This window comes from Haliotis asinina, chromosome 2 (assembly GCF_037392515.1).
Source record: "Haliotis asinina isolate JCU_RB_2024 chromosome 2, JCU_Hal_asi_v2, whole genome shotgun sequence".
NCBI lineage: Eukaryota > Metazoa > Mollusca > Gastropoda > Lepetellida > Haliotidae > Haliotis > Haliotis asinina.
This window is the reverse complement of record NC_090281.1, coordinates 35,302,185-35,329,862: the sequence shown is the minus strand read 5'-3', so window position 1 is coordinate 35,329,862 and position 27,678 is coordinate 35,302,185. Positions and strand designations below refer to the sequence as shown.

Genomic DNA, 27,678 nt, shown 5'->3' with positions numbered 1-27,678 from the left:
GGAAGTTCCACTCGACAGAAATACATCGAACATCTCTCTTCTAATCCTTCCAACATGACATCATCAGGTAGGTTGCCTTCTGTGGCTTCAATTCCTGCAACACTGCAGAGCAATGCAAGCCCACTCTATTGATCTGCCTGAATCAGTAATGATTGCAGATGGTTGCCGTGGCAACATCGTCAGTAGAGCTAGCCGGCCAGCTCTTCCAACTAGCAGCAATGGCCTCCACTATGAAACCACGGCTGCGTTGCCAGACCGGCAAGTATTGATGTGGATGGCTCTGGCTCACCGCTCCCTTGACTATTCACCAGCCAACAGTCATTCCGTGAGGGGCCTCAGGGTTGTGTATTTCTACCAGCCGATTCCAGCGGATGTTTAAATGTCCATTCCTTGAGCAGTTCCCAGACCTGTTTTTCCTAACTGTCACCTTCCTTCTGTTGGCTTATGCTATCTACTATGGCCTTTTCTGTCTAACACTTTACCTTCTCTCCACCCAGAACAGGAGAGGTATGTACTAACAACCAGTAACATTTGATTTCCGCAATATTCACTGATTATGTTAAAAGGACAACATCGACAAACTGGCTAGTCAGCACAAAACTGCTTACTTGTCAAAATTTCTTTTAAAACTCTTATTCAATCACTGTTATTTGTTGAATTATCTTTTTCGTGCCTTTAATTTTTTGGTTTTAATTTTTTTTTTAAAGATAGTGTTGTCTAGTTTGGTTTATGTCATATGGGATGTTTTGTCGATCCACAAATTTGACTTCTTGTTTTGTTTATTCAAATGAATGATGATGATTTCCTTTTTTTTTCAATTATTTTTTAAGGTCAGTGCAGATATGAATATAATGATAGATGTGGTGCTTGTAACTTGATTTTCTTTTTATACCAAGAACATTTAGTTTTGGATGCAAACGTTTCCCTTGATTGCAGAATTCTTACATAACGTCAGAAGGACGTCATGACATCCTTCAATCCATACATAGTGTACATACGTAATGAATATTTATCTGTGTTAAGTACATGTATTGGAAGATTTAGTATTATTCATGTTCTTGCTGGAGGCTTACTTATTGTTTTGGTACTGATGCGCCCATGTTGTGTTAAGTGATCACATTCTTGCTTCATTGTTTGATGTCTTGTTTGTATGCTTTGCCATAAGTCATTAGAGTGTCAGGATTAATATAGATCAAGGTTAAAAGAACAAAAGGTTATATGGACTATTGACCTCAGCTTGAGAATGGAGAAAGATGACACTTTAACACATTCATGGTGCTGGTACAATAGTTGAACTATTCTGTTCATGATCTGGTTCAACGTTTCTTTTTTTGTTTGGGGTAATTTTTGCAGTAGGACTAAAAAGCTTTCTACTTGCTTGAATCTTACCTTCTTGTATAATATATTGGGGTTCCAAATTTATTAAATTTCTTTGTTGTTGTAGTCTAACTTTTGTCTCTCAGAGTTCATCAGTTTGAATTTTCCTTTTCATGAAAGTGATAATAATATTATTCCTAACACTTGTGTGCAGGTTAACTGTTACCAGGGATAGTCATAGACAAGATGAAATATAAATGATCAAATTTTTTCCTCCAAAATCTTTTAATTGTCCTTAAAATACTTATGTTAAATGAGTTGTTGGCAGCTTGACAAATTGACACATTATGGACTTTACTCTTGGATGTGTGCATGTTCAAATTCATAACTTAATGAACAAAAGAGGAACTCGCAACTATTGACTGTCTGATTTTGATTTTACGCTAATTTTAGACATAATCCAACATTACCTCTGCGGACACCATGAATGGACCTCAAACCATGTACCCGCTTTATTTGGCAGCCCAAGACAGTTGAAATTCACTTAATTACAGCAGTGGAAGGGTCATTGTGGCCTATCCCAGTCTAGGTCAGAGGAACATTTCGAGGCAGTCGATAATCAAACCATGGACCTCTCGTTATGGCACCTCATTTGTAGCACTTACATCCAGGAGATATTTCAGGATGGATTGAAGTCTTGTACATTATGGGTCTCTACAGCTTAATCAATGACCAGGCCAACTGATACTGGTATTAGTGGTAGACACTGCCTCCATACAAATTAATGCGAGGATTCGTGGGAATCACCCGTCTGCTTCATGGGTCACAAGATGGCTAAAATATTTTCGCTGAGGCGGCTGTATGTGGGCGCTGGGGTACCCGAGTAGTTACTCATTGGTTTATTTTGTCAACAACCTGGGATCAGTTCCCCTCATGAGTACAATGTGTGATGTCTATTTCTGGTATCACTCACCAGAATTTTGCTACATGCGGCATAAAACCATGCTGACTTACGTTTGGGTATATAATATAATTTTGATGTCATGCTTTTAAGGTTTATGAGCTCGGTAGTATGTAATGAGTATTACATTAAATAACAAAATCTCTTCTTTGATCTCTTAGAACGATGGGAAAACGAATATTCCTTTGAATGTAAATGAAAGAATGACTTCTTCTTTGAAAGATCTGGTTTGAGCTCATCTTGTTTTTCACAGACGGCGTAGACACAGAGACTTCTAAAGAACTTTTGTGTAATGCCATCTCACAAAACAAGCCAGAATGTGTAATGAGGAATTAAGACTATAAATAGATGTATGAGCAAATTGCAACTTTTGTTAAGCAGCATGTGGATCTGAATTGTTACTGAGTAGCATAAATGGCCAGTTGTGACTCAGTATGCTGATTTGTGGTTTTGTTCCAAACTTCCAGCAGTAAATATATAAGATCTTCATCAGTAGCTGTGTTTACAATGGGCGTAAAAATCCTGCATATTTGACTCCCTCCCATGACACCAGGGAGTCATAATGACTTCTAACCTTTTATGATCAGTAGAATATTGTTCAAGATGCAATAGATCTCTTGCTCACCAACCTTCTCGCCCATTCGCTCGCTCACTCACACCTCCATTTGTAATTCTGTACATGGTACAACATCCATCCCAGTATTTAACCAGTTACAGTGATGATTGTGACCCAGATTAGATACTTACGTAGTATACCACATTTTTCACAACCACCACACCTGTGTGACATCTGTTACACCTGTCTAACTCATTTCCATGATTACCTGCAAGGATCCTATTCATGGTCTTGAATTCTAATTAATTTAATCAAAACACAAATGTTAGGTTTTTTTGACAGTCAACTGATCTAACCTCAGCAGAAATGAACCAGTATTAACAGTGTGCTGCAGATCTTCAGCAGTACTTATTGTAATAGATTTGTAACTGTGGCAATATAGTGGATCAAATACACAAAAGAATATTTTATGATTTTTATATATTATGATATTTATGTACTCTGTGATGGATAAGGAGGTGGAAAACAGTGTCTTCCTGATGCAGCTTGCCTGTGATGATCATTTGATTGATTTAACTTGTATGCATTGCTTTCTTGTGTTCTTGTTTTTTAGTCTTAAATCTGTCAAACATTGATTGGTGGAAGGAAGTTTATGAAGGAAACTAACTGTATCTGATATCAATAAATCTGATAACTCATGGAAACATTTGTCTATGTCATACGTATTGCAATACAGGTTAAGTATACAGCCTTGGTGTCACTTTTTGCTGTATTGATGATCTAAAAATATGAGTGAATGAACCTCATGTTGAAACTTTAAAATTAGTTTTCTTTTTAAATCTTATTTCACTTTTCTGCTATCCATGTAGCTGGTCTTGCTTATACTAGGGGGAAACATAAGTGCAAATAATGTGCCTGTTGTGGACTCAGAAGTAAGTGTAATTCTCTCTCTGTGAAAATATGCTGTGTCTTTGAGAATGAAATAATTAAAATGAACAGTAATAGAGTAACAGTCATTGAATTTTGTGGCTTACATTAAACAAATACTTGTTTTGTGGTTTCATCAGATGTTAGAGGTACTGATTACTGGGCCCAACATTTCCAGTTGGAAGTTTGTATTCATGCTTGGCAAAAATCAGGAGAGCCCTTCGTAGAGGTGACCAAATACTTGAGCTGGTTAGGCTTGAGTGTGTCCATTGTGCATGATGTTGTTGTCATAAATGTTATGAGTTTGATGGGGAATGGTAGGGTAACCTGGTGGTTAAAAGCCTTCACTAGTCACACAGAAGACCTTGGTTTGATTCCCCACATTGGAACAACTTGTGAAACCCAATTCTGGTGTGCTGGAATATTGCTTAAAGTGGCATCAAACCAAGTTCATTCCGACACTTATTTGTTTGTTGCAGACACTGAAAATGTCGACAACAGAGGTCCAGCCTCGCGAGATCAAAATCCTGGAGACAGCAGAGGACATTCAGAACCGGAGAGATGAAGTTCTGTCCCGCTACAGCAACTTCAAGTTCAGCTGCAGAGACCGCCGGGAACGTCTCGAGGACTCCCGCCGCTACCAGTACTTCAAGAGAGATGCTGACGAACTGGAGAGTTGGATCCATGAGAAGCTACAAACCGCCTCAGACGAGAGCTACAGGGATCCTACTAACCTGCAGGTGATTGCTGGTAGCTTCTTTAGGCATGTTTTTTTTACAAGGATTTACATGAACCTGCTTCTTTATTTGCATCACTGGTTTTGTTGTTGATATTATTATGCTAAATAGAAAAAAATGTTGTGGTTCCCTAATAATTAGGGTTGGTAGGTAGGATTTATATTTTATTTTTTTATTATTTAGAAGTAAATTGTTTAATCAATCAAACATGAGGCCATTGTGTCAGCTTACTCTATCAGGCTGACCAATGTCCATTGGCGCCGGGAAAAAACAATGGTATCTGAAAGTTTATTTTATTCATACTACTTTAAAAAATAGGATTGCCACAAGAATTCAAGAGTGTGTCAGGTAATGAGAACCACAATGTTTCTTTTAGGCCTTATATTGGAAGTAATCCATTTGACTCAAAAATATTATAAATGCAACTTGTGAAGTGTGAAGTACATGTTTCAGAATATATATTTACACATTAATCCGTTTTATGTAAGTTATCTGATTCTTATTATTGATGTGAAGAAAAGACAGTGAAATATTCCACCATGTCTATCCCTATTGTGGGATGTCCTGGTCATGGAGTGCCTTTTCCTTCCCTGCATGAACTAGGGGTAGATGTATGTGTGTACTGATGGACCTGTAGGAAGTAATACGTACCATATTTCCATAACTTGTTGCCGCAATAAATTGTTTTGGATTCTTCATGGTTAGAGTATGCTGAATGTGTTTCGGTGTTTTGCAGGCAAAGATTCAGAAGCATCAGGCATTTGAAGCTGAGGTTGCAGCTCACAGCAATGCCATTGACGTCCTGGACCAGACTGGAAACGAGATGATCTCTCAAGGCCACTTTGCATCTGAGATCATAAAGGTAGGACATGATACGTGCAGGGGAGGTGATCAGTGTCTGGAGTGTTTTGTTGAATTTGAAGTAATTCTCACAAACTTGATCTTTGTGCTGATGGAAGGTTACATCAAGACAACGGGTATTTAAAAGAACAGGAGTCCCAGGTTAAATATGTGTGGACCGCATTCTCTTTCAACAGTCATATCTTCCTACATAACCTCTGTTCTAATAGGCCATATTTCCCAGTTCTTGTAAAAATCGTAACAAATTATCTCCCTTCTCTATGTCCAATCTGATCACGTGTTAAATCTTGTTAGCATGTTATATATGTATTTAATGTGTTATGTGAAAATAATTTATCATTTTATCAATGTTTGAGCTCTGTACATTTCACAAGAATTCCCTCGTGGGTAATAAAGTATTGTCTTTGTCATATAAATATCAATGGTTTTACCTAATTTGTATTATTAATAAACTGTTTTTATAAGCTTGTAATTTTTTTCTTAGATATGATCATTCACAATCATGATCGAAAACCAAAACTGAAAGTAGCCAAATGTAAGACTTTTCAAAACACGCTTTCTTTGGCTGAACTTATTACGACAACCAAATCAGTGACATTACCAAATCAGTGGATTAAAACTGGTTCACTTAGTAGTCTGTTGTGCTATTGCAGCCCACGGTAACATTATTTGTTGCAATGTATTTACTTAGGCTGCACTTTATTTTTAGGATGCAGTGTTTTCAAATATTTTGTGCCCACATGATGCAACCCAAATTTTGGTTAGGCACAATTCATATTTTGATGCAGAAATGCTGCAGAAATGAATCCTAGGTTTATTCTTGGAAGAAGAAGTAATGATAAAGTTGGCTTATGTAATTATCTTTCCCCTGTCATCCATCTAACGAGATGCATCACTTGACAGTACCCTCTCTATAGTATATGCTTCCTTTGTTCTGTATTTCTATACATATTGGGTGGTGGGGAAGCCAAGTGGATAAAGGGTTGCACCTATCAAGCTGAAGACCCACATTAATTTCCAAGATAACTGCAATGTGTGAATCCCTATTCTGGTTTCCCCGGATGTGATATTTCAACAAGAGACATAAAACTAAAACTCACTGAATGCATCACCCAGTCTCTATACATGTCTCCTCTATCCATAGGAACGTCTGGATGAGCTGCACCGCCTATGGGAGCTGCTGCTTCGCAAGCTGTCTGAGAAAGGTCTCAAGCTGCAACAAGCTCTGCGTCTCGTTCAGTTCCAGAGGGAGTGCAATGAGGTCATGTTCTGGATCTCAGACAAGGTTAGTCATCTTCCAAAATGTGGAAATGATCTCACAATTTGACATCTTCTCAGAAACTATTAGGAAATACAAATATATGGATGCCAAACTACAGTTAGCTACTGGTGTTCTGATTATTAATTTTTATGAATCATCGATCTCTTAGGAACAAACTAGACACGTCAAATTATGATCCAGATTCAAAGTTCGTAGAACTGTAGAAGGACTGTTGTTCTGTCTCAAAATCTTGTGCTTTTATCAATAAACCACTATCCTGAAACGAGCTTGAAACTAGTTGCATCAAATTCATTCATGATCCCTATGTAGACTTAAGATAATAGTGTGATGAGAAAAACTGTTTGTGGTAGATATTTATTCGTGCAGTTGGTAGGAGAGAAGTATTAATTACATGTTGATTAAACAGGAAGCATTCGTAACATCCGAGGAGTTTGGACAAGACTTGGAACATGTGGAGGTACTGCAGAAGAAGTTTGATGAGTTTCACAAGGTGAGTAGACCTCAGATACAAACAAACAAGTCCTGCTGAAAAAGAACATGCCTTAACTGTTGATAGAAATTAAATTTCAACAGAATCAGTATGCTTGACCTTGTCAAATTCGCAAGAATTTTTTTTAAAGATATTTGACTAAATGTAAGTATTCATTTGACTGTTGTTTTTGGACATGTTTATGGATGATGTACGCTTTATCGTCAACAGGACTTACAAAACCATGAGGACAAAGTGACTGAGGTGAACAGCCTTGCCGACAAGCTGGTGGCAGATGGTCACCCTGACGAGGAAACAATCAGACAGAGGCAACAGGTGAGTCCATGACAGGTGTGATATTAGAGTGAGAATATCACTACTGTGTAAAGTATTTCAGTTATGGTCAGTGTATATTACCATTAGACACTTTAGTTAAATATATCATAGCATTTGAAGAGTATGTCAATGCATATCACTTCAGTTGAAGAACATGTCATTGTGCGTCACTATAGTTACATACATCACTGCATTTGAAGACTATATCTGTATATGGCTACAATAGAACATATCACTTCAGTTGAAGGGTATATGTTACATTCAACATCCTTTTTTTTTAGTTCTAACTGTCAGTCAAATTGTCTCTGCACTGAAATGGTCTAGAATACTGGACACCTTCTGCCATCTTTCAAAGCAGGCAAGTTAACATTTGGTCAGGGTAAGGGTAAGGGTAAGGTTTAGGGTTAGGATTATTGTTTGGTTTAGGGTTAGGATTAGGGTTTGGTTTAGGGTTAGGGTAAGATTTAGGGTTTGCGTTAGGATTAGGGTGATTGTGACACTAGGTACCCAGTGTTCTGTAACTGTTCCCCAAAATGGTTTCTGCTCATGGTGATGGAACAAGTATTAGTCCTATTGCACATTTGCTAAATGTGCTTTATTGTGTGCTTCAGGAAGTGAATGAGGCATGGCAGCGCCTGAAGCAGCTCTCCCTACTGAGACAAGAGAGACTGTTTGGAGCACATGAGATCCAGAGATTCAACAGGTCAGTATGACATCCACATGTCTCTCTGGGGGCAGTAGGGTGCTTGTAACACTGAAGGCTTGGATTTGATCCTTCACATGGGTATAGTTTGTGAAGACATTTCAGGAGCTCCCCTATTAGTTATTGCTGGAATACTGCTAAATGCAATGTAAAACCATGTATGGACTCGCACTCTGTCATACGACATATTCATCAAAATGTGAAATACAGTGGGAGCTGTCAAAACTGGCATCAGTCCAATCCGGCTTGTAAAACTTCCCTCGCTTGCATTAGTCATGGTTGGATGTTTCTTCTGACAGAGATGCTGACGAGACCATCGCATGGATTCAGGAGAAGGATGCTGTGCTGTCTTCAGATGACTTTGGACGTGACCTGGCCAGTGTGCAGACTCTCCAGCGTAAACATGAGGGAGTGGAGCGAGATCTTGCTGCACTGGAAGAAAAGGTAAACTCATGGTCCATGACGATGTCCACATCCCATTAGTGTGTTTGCTTATGTTGTGCACCATGGAGATTCTGGGTCAGAGTTGGTCTGTAGTAGTGTTGGGAATTGGTTGAGATCTCATAGTTGATGAATTTATGATCTGTCATTGAATAGAATCGGTTAGCGTCATTTTTTTAAGATTTTCAAATTCAGGTTGTTATTCCACATAAGTATAACATTGTTCTCTGTTGTTCTTTGGTTCGCTTAGAAGCTGCAAATTGCATGTGCATACTTAACATCCAGTGTACAGTGATTCAACTTTCTACTTTAAAGTTGTGACAAATATATCACGAACATAAACTTCTTGTCATGACTTTTCAGGAAGTTAAGTGAGTTTTCAAAGAATGAACCACATTTCCAGGCCCTGAAACCTCTTCAATGTGTTCCATCGTCAAGTGTTTCACTTAAACAGTAGTTCCATAATTGTTTGTGTTTGATTATGAGGAAATGTGATCGATAGCTTTGGTCACTGCAACCAATCTTTGATTATTTCAAATAATATGTAGACCACTAGTCTGTATCAAGTTGTGCTGGTTCAGGGATGTTACTTAAAGGACAGGGTGGTCAGGCTCTGTGACTTAGTTGATTGCAGGTAATCTTACCCTGATGCCATGGACTTCTGCTCAGAATAGCAAGCACTGGTTTGTCTAGTCCTGATCTGATTTAGAAGAGGTTACAACATTATCCATAGCCAGATGGATTTCAAAGTCTGCACTTTGATCCAGACTCAATGATTTAGCTGGAATGACCCTGATCTGTGGCAAAATATCATACAATTCAAATAAAATGTTGCCATGTTCTGAATAACACAAAAAATGTTCTTTCCTGTTCGTGTGTCTTTGAGTGGGTTTAATGTGGATTACAGGTGACTGCTCTGGGTGCAGAGTCTAAGCGGCTGCAGGAGATTCACCAGGAACAAGCTGGGCAGATCAGCGGCAAACAGAATGAGATCGAGGAGAACTGGGACAGACTCAGGACCAAGGTACATTAACTTAAATTTGCAAGGTCTAAGATTTATCCATGGTAATAATTAAACCATGGGCTATTTTGACGTCTGCTCTAAGTGGTTACTCCTGATAGTCTCCCTTGTGCAGACTTGTTAGTGAAAAAGTTTTAGATCTATGCAAGATATGAAGATTAGAATCGGGGGATATTTATTATGTGGAATCTTTTGCCATCCGCTCATAAACTTGGCTGTACTAGCCACTGCAGTCTTGTCAGTGGGGAAGTTTACTCTTATTTTGAACCAACTGGATGTTGTTTTTTACAGGCATCGGGAAGGAGGTCTCACCTCGATGATTCCTACAACCTTCACCGTTTCTTGGCGGACTTTCGGGACCTGGTGTCGTGGATTCATGACATGCAGGCAATCATCTCTGCTGATGAACTGGCCAAGGATGTGGCTGGCGCTGAGGCCCTTCTTGAACGACACCAGGAACACAAGGTGAGAGGAGAGACATAGTTCTTGCTCTTTATCTTTCATCAAAAAGAAGCAAAACGGGAAGCTTCCTTCAGTAAACTCAGACCAAACTCTTGCAAGTTAATGCATATGATAGCAATAGGACGTTGAGTGTCATTTTAGTCATTTTAGTCTGTATATTTGCAGTTACAAAATGTCACAATTTTGGAAAAACAATTTGATATGTGCGAAAATGTCAGATGAAGATAATCAAATGACATAAATATTGGGGAACCATGATTCAGTTATTTTGGAAAACAGCTCAAGTGTATTTAGGTGTTGGTTCTCATTTGTCAGATTATTTGATGTATAAGCTTTTATATATGGTCTGTTTCAATCTTCCAGGGAGAGATCGATGCTCGCGAGGACAGCTTCAAGTCAACAGCTGAGGCTGGGCAGAGATTGGTTGATACCAACCATTACGCCTCAGATGAAGTTCGTGAAAAGGTAGAGTTGCTTATCTAACTAATGACACAAGATCTGATTTTCATTGATGCTTTGTGGTAGTTTTGTTGTCTGAAAACCTGCATAGATACAATCAGTCCTGTTTGATCAAAATTGGATTTTCTTAATGATTACTTAATAGAAGGGTTCAATTTTGTTCCCAAATTATATGATCATCAGGGAATGTGAGTGCACACTGATGTATTGACTGGAATTAACATGGTACTGCACTGTGAGCAACCTGGCTAGCTTGAAATTTGTCATTATGGAAATGTACTTCTTTGTTATAATTAATGCTATGTATATTTGAGTGATCATGTTGCTCGAAACCTCTGACCTCAGTGTATTTTCTGGTTGAAGCTGGACGTTCTGCGTCATGAGAAGGAGAGTCTCCTGAATCTGTGGGAGGAGCGACGCATTCTCTATGAGCAGTGCATGGACCTGCAGCTGTTCATCAGGGACACTGAGCAAGCTGATGCCTGGATGACCAAACAGGAGGTATGTACTTGAAGGACCGCTTGGATGGTCTTGCTGGGATCTCTTTGCTGTGAAATACCAAAATATGGTCATGGCAGGTCCAGGATTTTGGAGAGGGCTACGTGGATGCACATATATCATTAAATCCAAAGATTGGGGGGAAATACTCAAGGAATTTTTTGATAGGGGACGGGTCAGATCTGTCCCTGATGATATCTCTCTGCCTGGTGTTGAATAGTGATGTGACACCTCAGTAGCAGGCACTTTAAGTGAATCGGGTAAGTTGGGTTTTGAATACTGTCTTTCTGTTTAGAAGACAATCTTTCAGTATCCTTGTATGTCAGACAATGAGTGTAATTCACTCTTTGAAGCATATAACTGGGCCTTCGAATAGCCTGTTACTTGAGGAAACCATGAATACATATATCTGTTGTCATGCAGGCTTTCCTTGCCAATGAGGACCTGGGAGACTCGCTCGACAGTGTCGAGGCCCTCATCAAGAAACATGAGGATTTCGAGAAATCTCTTGCTGCACAGGAGGAGAAGATCAAGGTATATAATGGGTCTAGAGAATACGAAGTCACATCTAATATGTTGGCCATATTATCCTTAGACACATTGTTATCTCATAATAGAAAGTGCAGTTTGTCATGCAAAGTGCAACCTTGTTATTGAAGAACCTTTAGTTTAAAGTATTTTCCAGATTAGTAGGTGTTCACTTTTCCTGTTATAGATTAAATAACATGTTAAAGGTGAAATGATCATGAAGTAGTAAGTTTTCCATGATTGCACTGTCAGTGTGTCCTTAATTGGATAGTAATTGGCATGCCAAGGTAACCATGCTCTAGCTTTTCTCTTTTCTATCACTTTTAAGTGTTAGCTGTGATATATTACCTAAAGACAAAATGTGAATTCATAGTGTTGTGATAGGATTTGCATGTTCAGTCATGTTGATTGCACTGTCTAAATGTAAGCATGTATTCCAGGCTCTTGATGAGTTTGCAACTAAGCTGATTGAGAGTGAGCACTATGCCTCTGATGAGGTAGCTGCGAGAAGAGATCAGGTGGGTACAATGATACAATGAAAATTGTGTAATGTTGCATGTAAGTACCTTGTGTAATGCTACTTATTTACCTATTTTAATGTTACTCAGTTTAATATTACCTCCAGTTACCTGTGAAAGTTCTAGCTGCTAAACAACCAAAGGATAGTTTAATGTTACCTGTTGCTATGGAAGTACCTGTTACTGTATTAATCTTTTATTATCATGTTCCAGCTTCTTCGTCGTCGCAACATGCTTCACGAGAGATCTGAGCAGCGCAAACAGAAACTGGATGAGTCTGAGCAGTACCAGATCTTTGAGAGGGACTGTGATGAAACCAAGGGCTGGATCAATGAGAAGCTCAAGACAGCCTCTGATGAAAGCTATCTGGTGAGTTATACCAGTCTCTCTCACACCTCGACAACCCAGAGCTGATTTAGTTCATATCTCTGTGGCTCTGTATATACGCAACCAATTAATAAAATGTTGAGTGATAATGCTAGGGAAATTATCAGAAAAACTTTTAATTCCACTAGACCCCAGTGATAAAGGTCTTCCAGCAACTAACAATAGTAGTAAGAAATTACTGTCATGATCAGTGGAGGGCTTGCTGATCTTGTTCTCTTGTATCCTTATTACTTAGATTGATGCTCATGATGTTGATCACTGGATCGTATGGTCCAGGCTCATTTATTCACAGACCACCAGGATATAGCTGTGTTTTTGCTGACTGTAGCGTTAAACACCTAACAAACTAAATGACTATCTTTAAAGTGTTCTTGTTGTAATGGTGGAACGGATAGGTTAACTGGGTTTTGATAGTTCTCACAGCACCAGAAGTTTCACCTGTAATATACCTGTAAAACACAAGTAGTTTGTATACCATTTATATTAACAGTGCTTTCAACACCAGGTTTCTCTTAACAATTACATGATATGGTATGTTCTGCCAGTTGGCCACCAACCCCCCCCCCCCCCCCCCCCACCTTAGTGATTTTTTTATTGAACAACAATGACTTCCTGTTTTCAGGACCCTACAAATCTTAACACCAAGCTGCAGAAACATACCAACTTCGAGGCCGAGCTGGACGCCAACAAAAACCGCATTGTAACGATTAAACAGACTGGACAGGATCTCATTGACAACAAGAACTTTCAGTCACCGGCCATTAAGGAAAGACTAGATGAAATTGACGACCTTTGGGCAACTCTGCTTTCACAGACTGAGAAGAAAGGTATTTAATAGTTGCTTTTATTATCTTTTATGGATTACACAACTCTTTGTTTATTGCATAGAGCTTCTGTTTGTTGCATAGAGCATTTTTTAAGGGTTGACACTGAACATCACTGTATGCAGTAAAATTATCACATGACTGTAGCTCAAAAGTACAGTTAAGTCCTGATGAGTCAAATGCAGGCGTCTCAAATGTTATGCACAACTCATATTGCCTGTCAGTGACAGCCATTCCCTGTTATTATTTTTATAATTTGATTACCGGTTACACAGAATCATCACACGATGGCTCGAGAAGGAAAGTTGTCCCATGAAAGTTGTCCGCTATCTTGTATACATAAGCTTAAGTCAGTCAGTGAGAAGTTAATTGGTATGGGTAACTGGTTCAGTTAACAAACCAGCACGGCTCCCACCTTTCCGCCATTGACAGATGAGTTCAAAAGGCAAATGATTTTATGGAAACAGAATAATTAGCGCATGACATTGAGTCAAGTCAGCTAAATTGATTGTGTTATATAACAGCTTCCATTTAGTTATTACTATTCTTGATGTGTATACTATGGTCGCAGTTACAATGTTCTCAGCAGTCTGGCCAAGGACCCAGTCTAAATCCTATTGGGATAACCAGATAATGTATTGGTGTGCTGTATTTTGATATGTGCTGAATAAGGGAATTGTGCAATATTCAATCATCTTTTTCCCAGCCGTCATAGACATACCTATGTCTCAAATACATTGATAAGTCGAATTTATTACATTATTCGAATCATCAAGATTTGTTTAAAAAGATTTAATGGTGTATATTGTTTTGAATATTAACATGCTTTGAGTAGTAGCAAACATTGATTTGAGTTCATTGACAGTATGTTCTTATGATGAAATTAACATTAATATGATATTGTTTTTATGTACATAGAAATGCAGTGTTAATGTACATGTATTTGAGTGCTAAACTGTATTGTGAATAGTTTTTATCAGAACTGTTTTTTCTTTGACACATGTTTTATGAAATGAAGTTTTTCATACATCAGGATAAGTATTTTAGCCTGAGATTTTAATCCTATGTTTAGTGATTTCCTGATTATATATGTTCAAATTTTGTTGCTAGGCAACAAGCTGAAGGAAGCAGCCCAGCAACAGCAGTTCAACCGCAACATTGAGGATGTTGAGTCATGGCTTTTGGAAATTGAGAGTCAGATTGGTTCTGAGGACTATGGCAAGGTAAGCTGTAAAGCCTGGTCTCTTTCAAGAATGGAGCACTACAATCTTGTGGACATCTGACTAGACTAGAATCCTACTCTAACCTTTATTGGTTCCATTTCTTTTTGTTGATTTTATCTCTTAACTAATTCTGTTGTAGCTGTATTTAAGAGATTAATACATTACAAACTCTTTCATAATATAGCAGTGATTGTTTTCCATGCTGCTAGTGATGTATTTAGGACTTAACCAGTTGAATTTGTCATATCTTTGCATGGAGATTAACATATCTGCAGTTGTAATTGTAAAGTAACTTATATAGTGCCGTTTCTTTTGTAGAGTTGAATCACAGATGCATGTTATAACAATTGAATACCTTCTTATCGTCCATGTGACTATAACCTGTTAAAACTTTTCTAATGCCATGAATATGCCAGTGATAACAATTCCATTAGAGTTAATGATCCTTGGCCTAGATTTTCGAAGCTCTCTTAGCGCTAAGATAGTCGTAAGTGCCATACATTAACATTGACTTACGACTGTCTTAGCGCTAAGAGCGTTTCGAAAATCCAAGTGCTGTAGTATCAACTTGTGGGTTGGTCCACTTCAGTTCCCTCGATTTTCCCATTTCTCATCTTTGAAGATTTCAAAATGCTGGAACATTTTCTCAGGAAGGCTTTTGTCGGTTAACTAAGGGCAGATAATTGGACCCATTTTGAGACAGTCTCCCCTTAAGGAGGAAACATGCCTGAGAGATTGTTAAGTCATTTTGTTGCCTAACATCTGTCCGTTTATTTGCTTCAATCTTATTTGGTTTTCTTTGTGACTTATGACAGCTGACTCAGAGACAAGTGAGTGGAGGTTCAACCGGCTGCTCTTACATCTTTATATATGCATAAAGGATTTACTATTAACAAACTATTGCCAAATTAATGGATCATATATCAGAACCTTGTTCTGAAATGCCTCACGACTTACAAGCAATTACAATATAAACTGAGAATTTTTCGAAAAGAAATAGAAAATTAAAAGTATTTCATCTCTCTTTTTAATATTAATTCCTGACATTTTGTGTGCTCTAACATTTTAAGCAACATGCTGTTAAAAATAACAATTTGTCGTTCATCAAGACTTGTAACATACTGAACAGCAAAAGAAGCACAACTGTATTTTTTTGGTCAAGTTTTTAAAGAAGACATAAACTCTTACATTTGTGAGATATGTTATCAAAAGATGCGTTTCTTTTGCTGTTCAGTATATATTTCTCACCTTCTAATGATCTTGTGTCAAAAACGGTAATTTGGCTGTACTAGTTAGTCGTAAATCCACTTCTTTATAAGGATGGTAAACAGCGGGTGTGTCCTTATTTCAGGTTATTCTCTCCCATTTCTTATCACCTATTTTTTCCGAACTATTTTGTTGCATCAATTTATTGTTATGCAAATATAAGCTTGGTTTCAACTTACTTTTGTCTTTCCTGCAAGTATGTTTATATCCAATGGCTACGTACTACGTATCTAGAGAAACATTGAACAGTAGAATTTTTTTCAGGAAGGGGTAGTGCTAGCAAGATGCTTGGTGTATGGTCAGTGACTAGCTGAAGATGAAACTGTGCATTTTGACTATAGAATACTGTAGTGTTATTGCATACAAAGGGAATGAAATTGTTAAATTTGTGGAACAATTTTTTCACTAAACGTTTGTTGTATATCAAAATTTAATCAAATTAAGAAATGAAATTTTGAACCTTTTCTGATAAAGTCAATTTTTATCATAATTAACATGAATTTTAATGGTTTATATAAGAGTTATATATTCAGTGATTGCTTAGCTCTGAATGAACACAAGCATGTCATTATTTTCATCCCTTTTGCATACATAGAACCTATAGAAACAGTATCTTAGTAGTATTGGTGTTAGAATCACGCTTACCATTTCAGTAAACTTGTAGTTGACTTGTAGCATAGTAGGGGAGGTGGGGTGGGCTAGTGGTTAAGCATTACTTTCTGACAATCCAGGTTTGAGTTCCTCATATGGGAATAATGAGTGAAGCCCATTTCTGGTGTCCCCCGCCTTGCTGGAATACTGCTAAAAGCGGAGTTAAACAAACTCACTTATAGCACAATAATGAAATAGTAGCAAGACTGGTACTAAGTTTATTACACTCAGCACCTTACACTTGTGATTCATTCAGTCAGAACTTTGCAGTAATTGCTAACAATACACAAGTGTGATGTTCCTTATAGTTTTCTCACCTTGAACCATGACTTGATGAACTATTTACTCACTTAAACTCTTGTTAAAAGTATGGCCTGCCATTTGAATGTATGCATGTTCAGGTGGTGAAATTAGGATCAGGCATGATCAGGTCCATCCTCAAGATGGCAGTCTACACAACAGCATGGACCAGTCATGGTTTTGTCTCCCCAAAGACTTGTTACATATAATAGACTCTTGGTGTGGCTCTAATATTGCTGAAATATTGCTGACTGAGCTTAGAACTTCCCACATCATTCCACAGTTAGCATGTAACCTGCATGACTAGTGTCCTTCTGCTTGTATGTGAAAGGGAACTCTCGGAATTATCCCCAGGGAGTTGATAATCTCACAGATGCATAGTCACATAGACACCTAGATAGACAATGCTCACAATATGTCACTAGGGTGCTGTAGTGTCACTGCACCAGTTTGTAGTTATTATGGGTTTAGTTTTGGGTGCGTAAAATTAAATGATAATTTCTTATTGAACAAACCCATGAAGATTCAGGTTAAAATTGATCTTTGGTCACCCATACTTGTTGTATGAGGCGGCTAACAGGATCAGGTAGTCAGACTCACTGACTTGGTTGACACGTCATCATTTCCCAGTGGTGATTGATGCTCATGGTGGTGATCGTTAGATTGTGTGGTCTAGACTTGATTTTTACAAACTCGCGCCATATAGCTGGAATATTGCTGAGTATGCCGATAAAGTAAACTCACTCAATCACTCTTACTGAGCATACGTATACACTACATTATGCCTAAAGGTTCATGTTATACCATTCATGTACTTTTTTAGCATTACATATTGACATTTCATGTAAAATTAACTGACCTATGTTTAATTGATCCAATAATTAACAAGCCTCCAACTTCAACCACTAGACTGGAGCCTGTGTTGAGATACGTCTCCATTAGGCTCATAAGTTCATGGTAACCTACTTTATAAGCTAGACAGATTGGACATATTTGTATTTCAGCATGATGTGAGTTACCATTGATGAGTTACACAGAACAAATGCTTGTGCATACATACTAATGTTCCGTTTACCTAACAACTGATTGCTTTCAACATAGCACTACCCCTTGATCAGAAGTCGAGTAATTCTCAATATTTGAGGAATTTAATTACCACTGTAAATATGATAAGTGTGGTAACAGATTTTGTCACTGTGGAGTATGGAATTTGACCTGAAAGGGTTTATTATTGAAATTTTAAGTTTTGAGATGCTAAATACATGAAATTTATTTAATTGTTTATTATCTTTTCATTTATCTTCAGATGAAATGTTGGACAATTTAAGCATTGCAGGATATCATTGTGTTGTCTTGAATTTTTGAAAAAGGAGTTTCCAGTAGTTAAGGCAGTAAGGTGTTGTTAGAAAGTACAGGTTTCATATCGATTCTCATCATTGTAGGATCTTACTCAAGTGAAGAACCTTCAGAAGAAACATGCCCTGCTAGAAGCTGACGTTGGAGCTCATCAGGTATGTACACATTTCTGTTGCTCGCCTGAGACCCCTGAAAACCCATACTTGTTGTAAAGAGCGCCCAACATGATAGCATGGTCAGGATCGACTGGTTGGCACATGTCATCATATCCGCAGATTGATGCCCGTGATGTTGATCACGGCATGTCTGGTCCAGACTTGATTAATTACAGACCACTGCCATATAGTTGGAATAGGGACCTAGTGGTTAAAGCATTTGATTCCCCACATGGGGGCAAAGTGTAAAGCCCATTTCTGGTGTCCCCTGCTGTAATATTGCAGGAATATTCCTGAATGTGGCATAAAACTATAATCACTCACTCACTAATGCTTGAACATTGCCTAGCAAGACTTGAAACAACCAAATATTCATTCTGCGACAGTACTGACTTTCTAACACAATCTTTGTTTTGACTTTCTACCTTGACTATTTTGATGGAACTGAACATTACCTTCTATCTCTCTCTGATCACAGGACCGTATTGATGGACTCAAAGTTCAGGCAGCACAGTTCCAGAACACTGGCCACTTTGATAGTGACACCATCCAGGCTAAACAAAACATTGTGCTGGAGCGGTACCAGAAACTCACAGTGAGTGTTGGTAGTGGAAAGGGAGGGAGGGAACAAACGCATCCAACAGGAACAAACAGTGTTTTCTGTGTTTTGAAAAACTGTTGGCTCACATTTATATGCCTGAAGCCATAGACTTTCTGTTAAAGGTAGAGTTCCTTCTCATTGTGCATTGAGTCCCTTGAGGAGAATAGGACTTACTTAGACATGTTCAGTGCCATTGTTCAGGCCAAACAATCACTAATTTCTGAATTCTTGTGAATAATATTGACTACTTTGATGTATTTGAAGAGCTGATTTTTATTTTCTGGGCACTTTTACTCAAAGCTATTGCAGTGGTAAGACACTCTTAAGCCTGTGTTAGTGTATGGGAGTAACTTTCGTCTTAATGCGAAGATAGGTTTGTGAACTCTGATCTTAAAGAGGAAAGCTTAGTTTTACGCTATTGCATTAAATGTAGTGTCCAGTCATAAGAATATACAAGCTTTTCAATGGTACCCAAACAAGTACAAGTTAGTTTGCCTTCTGAGGACACTAATTTTTTATTGTTTATAGTTTATATAGTCCTTAGTTGACATCAAACTTGCTTTAAAGTTCTTTTTTTTGTAAGTTATGTACACTATGCAATTAACTATGATTGCAGAATGATGCTTAGTGGGATATTTCACCTTACAATATGTTGGTGTTGTTTCCCGACTTTGATTGCAAAAATATTTTTTAAATAATCACACATAGCATGATGTGGGTACTGGTTTAAGTTATTTCTGTATAAAAAACAGTCTTGTATTACTAAGTACATGCTTAATATACACAAAAAATTGCAATTTTGACATATTGATGCTAAAATGTCAATTACAGGTTTCATGTCTGGCCTTACTGTGTTGCCTGCCACCATGATACTTGTAGTATCAGCTATGTTTGAATTTGCCACTATGAGTTATATTGTAGTTATATTTTTGGTATTTCAAAACAGAGAATGCCAGAAGACATTTGTTTCTTGTACCTATTTTGCCAGCATGTGAAACACCACTGATATGGCTACGAGATAATTCCTAGTGGCAAATTCCGCCAGAAATTGATACTACAGGTATAATCGTGATAGGCAACAACATGTTAAAAGTTTAACTTTTGACATGTGTATAAAATCATTGTGATGGTGGTGTTGAGTAGTTGTCTGACAGTAGGTTATTTGTGTGGTTAACAGCAACCAATGACTGGACGTCGTCAGAAGCTTGACCAGGCCATCAGCCTCCAGCAGTTCCTTCGAGATGTAGAGGATGAGGAAGACTGGATCCGGGAGAAAGAGCCAATTGCATCCTCCACCAACAGAGGTGAGCCAACCAACTGGATCATATGCTTTAGCAAAATTATGGTGTTATTTACTATATCAGTTCCACCCACAGTGGAATCTTTGGCCCACAGCAACCAGAGCTTGTTGTAAGTGATTTCCAAATGACTTGAGTGTTGAGACTCAGTCGACTTTGTTGATGATGTGACAATGTACTGTCAATGATTTCATTATCTGGTTTTGACAGTGTTTACAGACATGGATTTCTGTGAAATTCATGAAGCATTCTAATTCTAGAGGGACAGTAGGTGTAGGTGTGCATGTTATCAATCACAGGATTGTCCAGTCCAGAGTCACTTTCGCTGTCATATTTATAACTCTAGTAGAATGTATTGCTGAACAACCAGCAGAAACTTTGTAACCTTGTATATCCAGGACGTGATCTGATCGGGGTGCAGAATCTGATGAAGAAACACCAAGCCCTTCAGGCCGAGTTGGCTGGACATGAACCACGTATCAGCAATGTGTGTGATGTAGGCAAAGACATGGTGAAGGAGGGACACTTTGCCGAAGACACCATCAACCAAAAGATTGGCGAACTGCAGGACAAGTGGCAGACACTCAAGGTTAGTCAAGGGTCAAAGTTAGAATAGTTTGCAATAATAAAAAAGAAAACTTTAATGTGATCACATGATTCTAGCACCCACTCACACTTGTGTGCTATGCATTACGATGATGAAAGCCAGTAATGTGTACCTGACATATTTGCATGATGGAAATTTTATGATTGTAACACTTCCTTTTGCAGTTTGCAGTTTTGGCCACTAGTCCAAAACTTAATCTAGTCATGTATATCCTGAACTATTCTCGTTCAAATGCAAACATTTTCAAAAGGAAATTGCCAAAATCCAGGTATTTGACACATAGATCAGTAACATTAATAGTAATAATAAATGATAACAATAGACCGGTCTGTGCATTTAAGCCAAGAGTCTACCATGTCAGTGAAACCAAATATATTTTGCATCGTTGACTTCAGCTTATAAGTCAACTTAAGACTATGATATATACCAATAAGCTATCTGCTATGAAAGTGAGGGATGAGGACATTGCCAGTTGCATGACAGAGTGACTCATGGCACTCATTCCTGTCACCTCTCTGCTGCTTTAGGACAAGGCCACCCAGCGCAAGCAGGACCTTGAGGACTCCCTCCAGGCTCAGCAATATTTCGCAGATGCCAACGAGGCCGAGTCATGGATGAGGGAAAAGGAACCACTGGCTGCCAACACTGACTATGGACGTGACGAGGACTCAGCTGAGGTAAGTGTAGAGGAACATTATTGGAGTAGTTACAGCTCTGTAAAATGGGAATGTACAGTAGCAGAATATTGTTAATTGCACATATTGTACACAATTAAAAAATTCAGTCATTACTGCAAAAGTATTTTCAAAAACATACTCAATCCTGTTATTTTGTTAATATATACTCAGTATTCAATCACATCACGATGCAGGTTGCTGACAGTTTGTATGGGCCTACAGGTGATACGCTGACTTTTACAATGTTTTATCGGTTATACTTACCTGACAACTTATATTGTTTTTCAGGCTTTGATAAAGAAACATGAAGCCTTTATGTCTGATCTTGAAGCCTACCGCAGTGTTATTGAAGGTCTTCGTGAACAAGCCCAGTCATGCAAGGTACATAGAGTAGATTCCTCCTGAACTTAAATCAGTTTGTCTTTTTACAGAATCTCTGTGTAATTTTTTTAGAATGATTTTTTTTTTTTTTTTTTATCCTGTGCTCTTTAGTTTGAATGCTGATTCAGGATATGTGTTAGAAAAGAAATCATGTTTGCAGTGGTCATTTTTGTTCAACATTATCTACTGAAAAAGTTCATTTTTAGTTTTAGGTCTCAGTGTAGTTTTGATTTTTGTTGAGTATTATGCTGATTATTTTGTACGCTAATTCAGGTTTTGAACTGGGAAGAAAGTTAGTTACATTATAATGATACTGGCTGTGTTTCTTTGTGGAATGTATTATGGCTGGACAGAATGCCTATTGCCAGTCAACTTCTCTCCCACTGCTAAGACTGCTTATGTCTGTGGTGTAAACAAATGTGTACTTTTCCAGAATCCAGATGTCCCCTATTTCAGTGGTCATAAAATTCAATTGGTTCGTTGTTTCACCTTCATCCTGGAGTTACCTCCCTTCCTGCTGACACTTACACACCCATGACCTTTACCTCTCTCAATACAGCTTTGAAAACCAAGTCAAATTGAAACTGGTTAAAGCATTCCTTTCCTGATTCCTGTTCATCAGCTATGGACAAAAAGATAGCCTTCCTCAATTCATACCTACGTCCATAATCAACTCCCAGTGTGTGCCCTACTGACTTAATCATAAGTTAATCCTTCAGTGTTGAACTTTGCTATTGTAACAAAAATAAGAGGTGAATAATTACATTGGGTGGTCAGGCTCACATACTTGACACATATTATTGTATCCCGATTGCGTAGATAAATACTCATGGCATTGATCACAGGATTTACTGATCTAGATGCGAGTACTTACAAACCACCACCATATAGCTGGAATATTGCTTAGTGCAGCATAAAACTGAACTCACTGACTTTAGTAATATAAAGATAGATGCAACCTCTATTGATAAAGCTTGTACCACATTGCTTTACAAGAACACCAACCTTATGATCTGGTTAAGCATTCTTCCGTGTCAAAGCAGATGTCTTCTTGAATTCATAATAATTTCTTCTAAAATTCTTACATTTAAATGCCATATAGCCAGAAATCAGGCACAGTGGGATGACATAACTCCTGTGAAGTACCAACAATTCTTTCCTTGAATGATTGTGAATTTCTTCTTAACTCCATTATTTAATGGCAATACCTTCATGAATCAATCAATGAAAGCACTTTGATATTCATAGGATCATGAGACTTCAGACAGCCTAAAAAATTATTTGTAATTTGAAATATTTGTCTAAAGGACTAGAACAAATTTCATTTCAGTAGTCTTCACAAGATGAGAATGTTTTCATATTTTGTTTTTCAAAATAGAGTTGAGCCTCTGACATTGATTGCAGTACAAACAGGTGTGATACTGTAGCATGTGTGATCATTGCAGCAACAAGAAGCTCCAGTTATTGATGACTTTGGTACAGAGAAAGTGGTCGCCCTGTATGACTACACAGAAAAGTCTCCACGAGAGGTCTCAATGAAGAAAGGAGATCAGCTCACCCTGCTTAACAGCTCTAACAAGGTATGCTGTCATGGAAACTGTAGCATAGAAGGACAGGGTTAGTCTCTTGTGGATATCAGCCACTGGGTTGTGTGTCAGTATTCATATATTAGGTGGGATATATATTTTACTGGTTGTGCCCTGTTGTATTTATGAATGAATGCATCAGTCTGCACTCCAACAGTAACCTCTGTTGACAGGACTGGTGGAAGGTTGAGGTGAATGACCGCCAGGGCTTTGTCCCAGCTGCCTACGTGAAGAAGCTGGATCCTAGTCTGTCGGCTAGCCGCAACAACCTTATGGATGAGTTCACCATCTCTGTCAGACAGAATCAGATCGAGACACAGTGAGTAGAATGGCTGCATCTCTGTTATGGGATGGGGCCAATGTGAGAAGCCCGTTTCTGGTGTCTCCCGTAATGATATTGCTGGAATTTTGTTAAAAGCGGTCTTAAAGCCAACTCAGTCACTGTCTGTTGTGGGAGTTTGGGCTTTAGAAAAAATCCCAAGTATCATCACGTGCTGCCACATGGCCATTGCTGATTATTTTGATTACTGGGTTTTATTGCAATTCGGTTGTTAATAGCCTTCTGTAATCAAGCTGGAATATTATTGAATGCTACAACAATACCCATCATTCCTGTCACTGCTTATTCATAAATTCGATAATACTTATGTCTTTTGGCTTCAAAGTCCAGTCACCTGGACTCATGAGAATTCCCAACTAGCACTTGATGGATGAAGGGTAGATTATAGCAAGGATTGTTTGGTCAAACTGTGTGACATTGCTCAGGTCATTTTTAGGCATAAATTGTTGCTTGTGCTGTCTGTCAACCACTTCTTCGGCTTACCAATACAATCAAAGCTGTAGTGTCCAACAGGTGCATGGCCCTATCAAATTGACATCAATTGTGCAGGTACGCCAACCTGCTTGACCTTGCCCGTCAGCGCCATGAGAAGCTTGGGGAGTCTGTAAAGGCCTACCAGCTGGTGCGTGAGGCAGCAGAGCTGGCATCGTGGATCACAGAGAAGGAGAACCTGATGGTTGGGGAGGAGGTTGGAGAAGACTTGGAACAAGTGGAGGAGATGCAGAAGAAATTTGATGACTTCCAGAAGGTAATGAGTAGTATCCTAGTGGTTAAAGCATTCAACCATTATGCCAAAAACCTGGGTTCGATTCCCCACATGGGTACAATGTGAAGCAAATTTCTGGTGTCCCTTACTGGGATATTGCTGGAATATCATAAAAAGTTGAACTGAACCTGCTCACTCAATTAAGAAATGTATCATGGTATCTTAAGAATGTAACTCACCATTTAAGAAAACTTTTAAAATTGCATGTTTTTTGCAGGTTCATGAATGCTGCTTCAGTCCCTAATGTTTCAGCTTCAGTTTGTAAAACTGTAGTATGTGTTTTGTTTGTATTTGTAGCTAGAGAAGTTACTTTCCCATATTTGTAAACTGAGCCCTGTTTAGCTGTAAACTCTTGTTTGTTGCATGTTCAAATGAGACAACAGAATGGTTCATGTTGCAGCCTGGTAACACTACATTCATGTGCTTTGTGAATGCTTCTCTAATAGAGTTTGCATTTCGTAATGTTTCCTGTTTTGAAATTCAGGACTTGAAAGCCAACGAGGTGCGTCTCCAGGAACTCAACTCCATTGCAGACAGACTGACTGCCATGGGACAGACTGAGGCTGCGGAGAAGATCCGAGAACAGATCACGGTAAGTCATCCAGTGTACAAACAGGGTATGAGTTGTTAACATAATGGTGAGTAATATGGTGAATTTAAAGTTCCCGCATAAAACGGACAACCAAATTTCACTGAAAAAAAGAATGTGATTGAATTAATATGTAATTGCAACACCTTGGGGATTATCGTTAGGAAAGGAAAGGAAAGGCCCCTCCAATCTGTGCTGGTCACAAGAGGCAACTAAATTATTTAAATGGCCAGGATCATTTCTTTAGTTTTAAATGATGGCCTTATTTATTCCTCATAATATCAATGACTGGACTGTCTCCTCAGGACTTAATATTAATAAAGCTTCCATCATGTACTGCTGAGTGCAGCACTGAACAGTTTCTCTGAATGTTAATGCATGGTTAAATGTGTTTGATTTTCTCTTCAGCAACTGAACCAGAGATGGGTGACCCTCCAGCAGGTTACAGCCGAACGTGCGGAGACCCTTGGCAGTGCCTTCGAGGTGCAGAGATACCACAGGTAGGCACCTGATTCTGGGTCTCTCCATGCATTAAACCTATGATGATCCAGGTTACAATTGATCTTCTGTAAACCATGGTGGTTGTAAGAGGCAACAAACTGGATTGGGTGGTCAGACTCGCTCTCTTGGTTGATGCATGTCAACATATTTCAACTGCGTGGATTGTCCATATCATTGATCTCTGGATTGTGTGGTCTAGACAGTTTGATGATTTACAGACTACCACTATATAGCTGGAACATTGCTCAGTGCGGCATCATACAAAATTCACATTATCCATAGTGTTTAAATACAGTTTGGATTAATCTGATGGTAAAAAATACAGGGTCCTAGATTCAGATTCCATGGGATCGTTGGTTTCCAGGAGTCCATTAAAGTTAAAGCATTCACTTAGGTAAACATTTTAACAGTGATACACTTGTTGATGTGTAGTTTTGGGAACGTTTGCTGATCATGTTGAATTGCATATTCGAAATGAAACACTGTTTCCTTCTGTTTGATTTGAAAATCTGTTTGTCCGTTAAATAGGGCAAAAAAGGTGTCAGTCATCCTGTCGTATCATTAGTTACATGCCAAATTTGTTTCCCAGAGAGGTGATCGAGACAAAGGACTGGATCGCTGAGAAGGACAACACCCTGAACAATGACAACTATGGCCACGACCTGGCCAGTGTACAGGCCCTGCAGAGGAAGCATGAGGGGCTCCAGAGAGACTTAGCTGCACTTGGAGAGAAGGTCAGTCTCTGTGCATCTTACAGATCTGTCACCCAGAGAGCCGAGTACCTCTATTACAGTGTGTGATGAAACAACCTGTCAGCCTTGTCATACAAAGCAACTGAATGTATCTGGTGAACTTGGTTCATGCAAGTCAGTCTAGATTGGATTACTCCTGATGCTGTCATCTGGGTTTATCTGGGTTATATTTATCAACTTGTGTGATATTGCTGGAATATTGTGAATAGCTCTGCTAAGCAGTATATATATATTTTTCAAAATTGGAATTATGAAACAAAATTTGACCAGCTGTTAGATGATGACTATCTGGCATCAGAAACGGTTTCCTCTGGTGTCAAGGTGTAGTCTGCCTCTATAAGTGTGTTATTGCCCATAGTTGGAGCATCTACTTCTTAAGTATTTCAGCAATTCCTTCATCTCTGTTTGTTACTTTATTAACAGGTCCGTAGTCTGGATGAAAACTCCCAGCGCCTGATGCAGTCTCACCCAGAGCAGGCAGAGACCATCTATGAACACCAGACCCAGATCAATGAGGAGTGGAATGCCCTCACATCAAAGGTAGGTTTCAACAGTGGGATACAATGAATAGTGTTCCAATATGAAGGCGTTTCCTATTCTTGTGGTACTTAAAGGTATTATATTATTCATTCGCTATTGATGAAGTGAGGCTCCTCCCATTCTCGCTGTATAATGAGGAAGTAGTGTTTTGGAGTTAATGGAGGAGCTATCCTGCAGGAAAGGGTTAGGAAAAGTTACGATAAGTCCAGGTTGGTTTAAACTTACCAATATTCTTAACATGGCAAGATTTTGATCACTCGCACACTTCCTAGTACCAGTTATGAAGATTAACAACCATTCATTGTCATGCATTGGCAATATCGGCAGAAAGCATGTTTGCTGCGAGAATAGGAGATGGTATAAGTAAACCTCTGTAAATGACAAAGTGTCAGTGTGAGTTGTTTTGTTGCAGGCTGATGCCCGCAAGGCCAAGCTTTTGGATGCATACGACCTTCAGAGATTCCTCAGCGACTACAGGTAAGGGACAGCTTAGTCAGAATTTGATTTTACCATTTACAACTAGCCTCCTTATTCTTTCACCATGCCCCAGTTTTCGAAATTTAAGCTGGTCATATGGTCCCTGGCTAGGGAAAGTTCATCAGGACCACTAAATGATAGGTTTGCAGTTTTTGGTTGCCAGTGAATTTTGTATTGATAGTTATTATTTTGGACTAGTGAAGTACAGACAGGACCACTGATTATTGTCCACTCAGTGGTCCTGTGGTCAGGTGGGAAATTTTGAAAGATTTCTTTGCCTAATGTGCTGGTTTGTCGTAAGATTCTACAGGAGTATTATTTCCTC

General features: G+C 38.6%; 1 protein-coding gene across 9 annotated transcripts in view; it reads left to right on the top strand.

Moving 5' to 3' along the window:
- Nucleotides 1–27,678, top strand: part of LOC137273647 (spectrin alpha chain-like) — a 61,144-nt gene that overhangs the window by 11,400 nt on the left and 22,066 nt on the right. For 4 of the 9 annotated variants that reach the window (XM_067806431.1, XM_067806429.1, XM_067806428.1 and 1 more), the window contains exons 2-32: nt 4,241–4,501; nt 5,235–5,360; nt 6,504–6,644; nt 7,048–7,131; nt 7,342–7,446; nt 8,058–8,149; nt 8,449–8,593; nt 9,498–9,614; nt 9,903–10,076; nt 10,437–10,538; nt 10,896–11,033; nt 11,454–11,564; nt 11,999–12,076; nt 12,290–12,445; nt 13,086–13,290; nt 14,398–14,510; nt 15,326–15,340; nt 18,170–18,238; nt 18,717–18,833; nt 20,017–20,143; nt 20,536–20,726; nt 21,272–21,421; nt 21,710–21,802; nt 23,248–23,382; nt 23,562–23,707; nt 24,278–24,476; nt 24,979–25,086; nt 25,492–25,583; nt 26,174–26,318; nt 26,760–26,876; nt 27,289–27,353. In XM_067806431.1, the coding sequence (XP_067662532.1) occupies nt 4,250–4,501; nt 5,235–5,360; nt 6,504–6,644; nt 7,048–7,131; nt 7,342–7,446; nt 8,058–8,149; nt 8,449–8,593; nt 9,498–9,614; nt 9,903–10,076; nt 10,437–10,538; nt 10,896–11,033; nt 11,454–11,564; nt 11,999–12,076; nt 12,290–12,445; nt 13,086–13,290; nt 14,398–14,510; nt 15,326–15,340; nt 18,170–18,238; nt 18,717–18,833; nt 20,017–20,143; nt 20,536–20,726; nt 21,272–21,421; nt 21,710–21,802; nt 23,248–23,382; nt 23,562–23,707; nt 24,278–24,476; nt 24,979–25,086; nt 25,492–25,583; nt 26,174–26,318; nt 26,760–26,876; nt 27,289–27,353 (3,908 nt within the window). In that variant the 5' untranslated portion in view covers nt 4,241–4,249. Of the gene's footprint in view, nt 1–135; nt 508–4,240; nt 4,502–5,234; nt 5,361–6,503; nt 6,645–7,047; nt 7,132–7,341; nt 7,447–8,057; nt 8,150–8,448; nt 8,594–9,497; nt 9,615–9,902; nt 10,077–10,436; nt 10,539–10,895; nt 11,034–11,453; nt 11,565–11,998; nt 12,077–12,289; nt 12,446–13,085; nt 13,291–14,397; nt 14,511–15,325; nt 15,341–18,169; nt 18,239–18,716; nt 18,834–20,016; nt 20,144–20,535; nt 20,727–21,271; nt 21,422–21,709; nt 21,803–23,247; nt 23,383–23,561; nt 23,708–24,277; nt 24,477–24,978; nt 25,087–25,491; nt 25,584–26,173; nt 26,319–26,759; nt 26,877–27,288; nt 27,354–27,678 lie in introns of those variants that run through there. The other 5 variants (XM_067806435.1, XM_067806433.1, XM_067806430.1 and 2 more) reach the window with 2 other exon arrangements.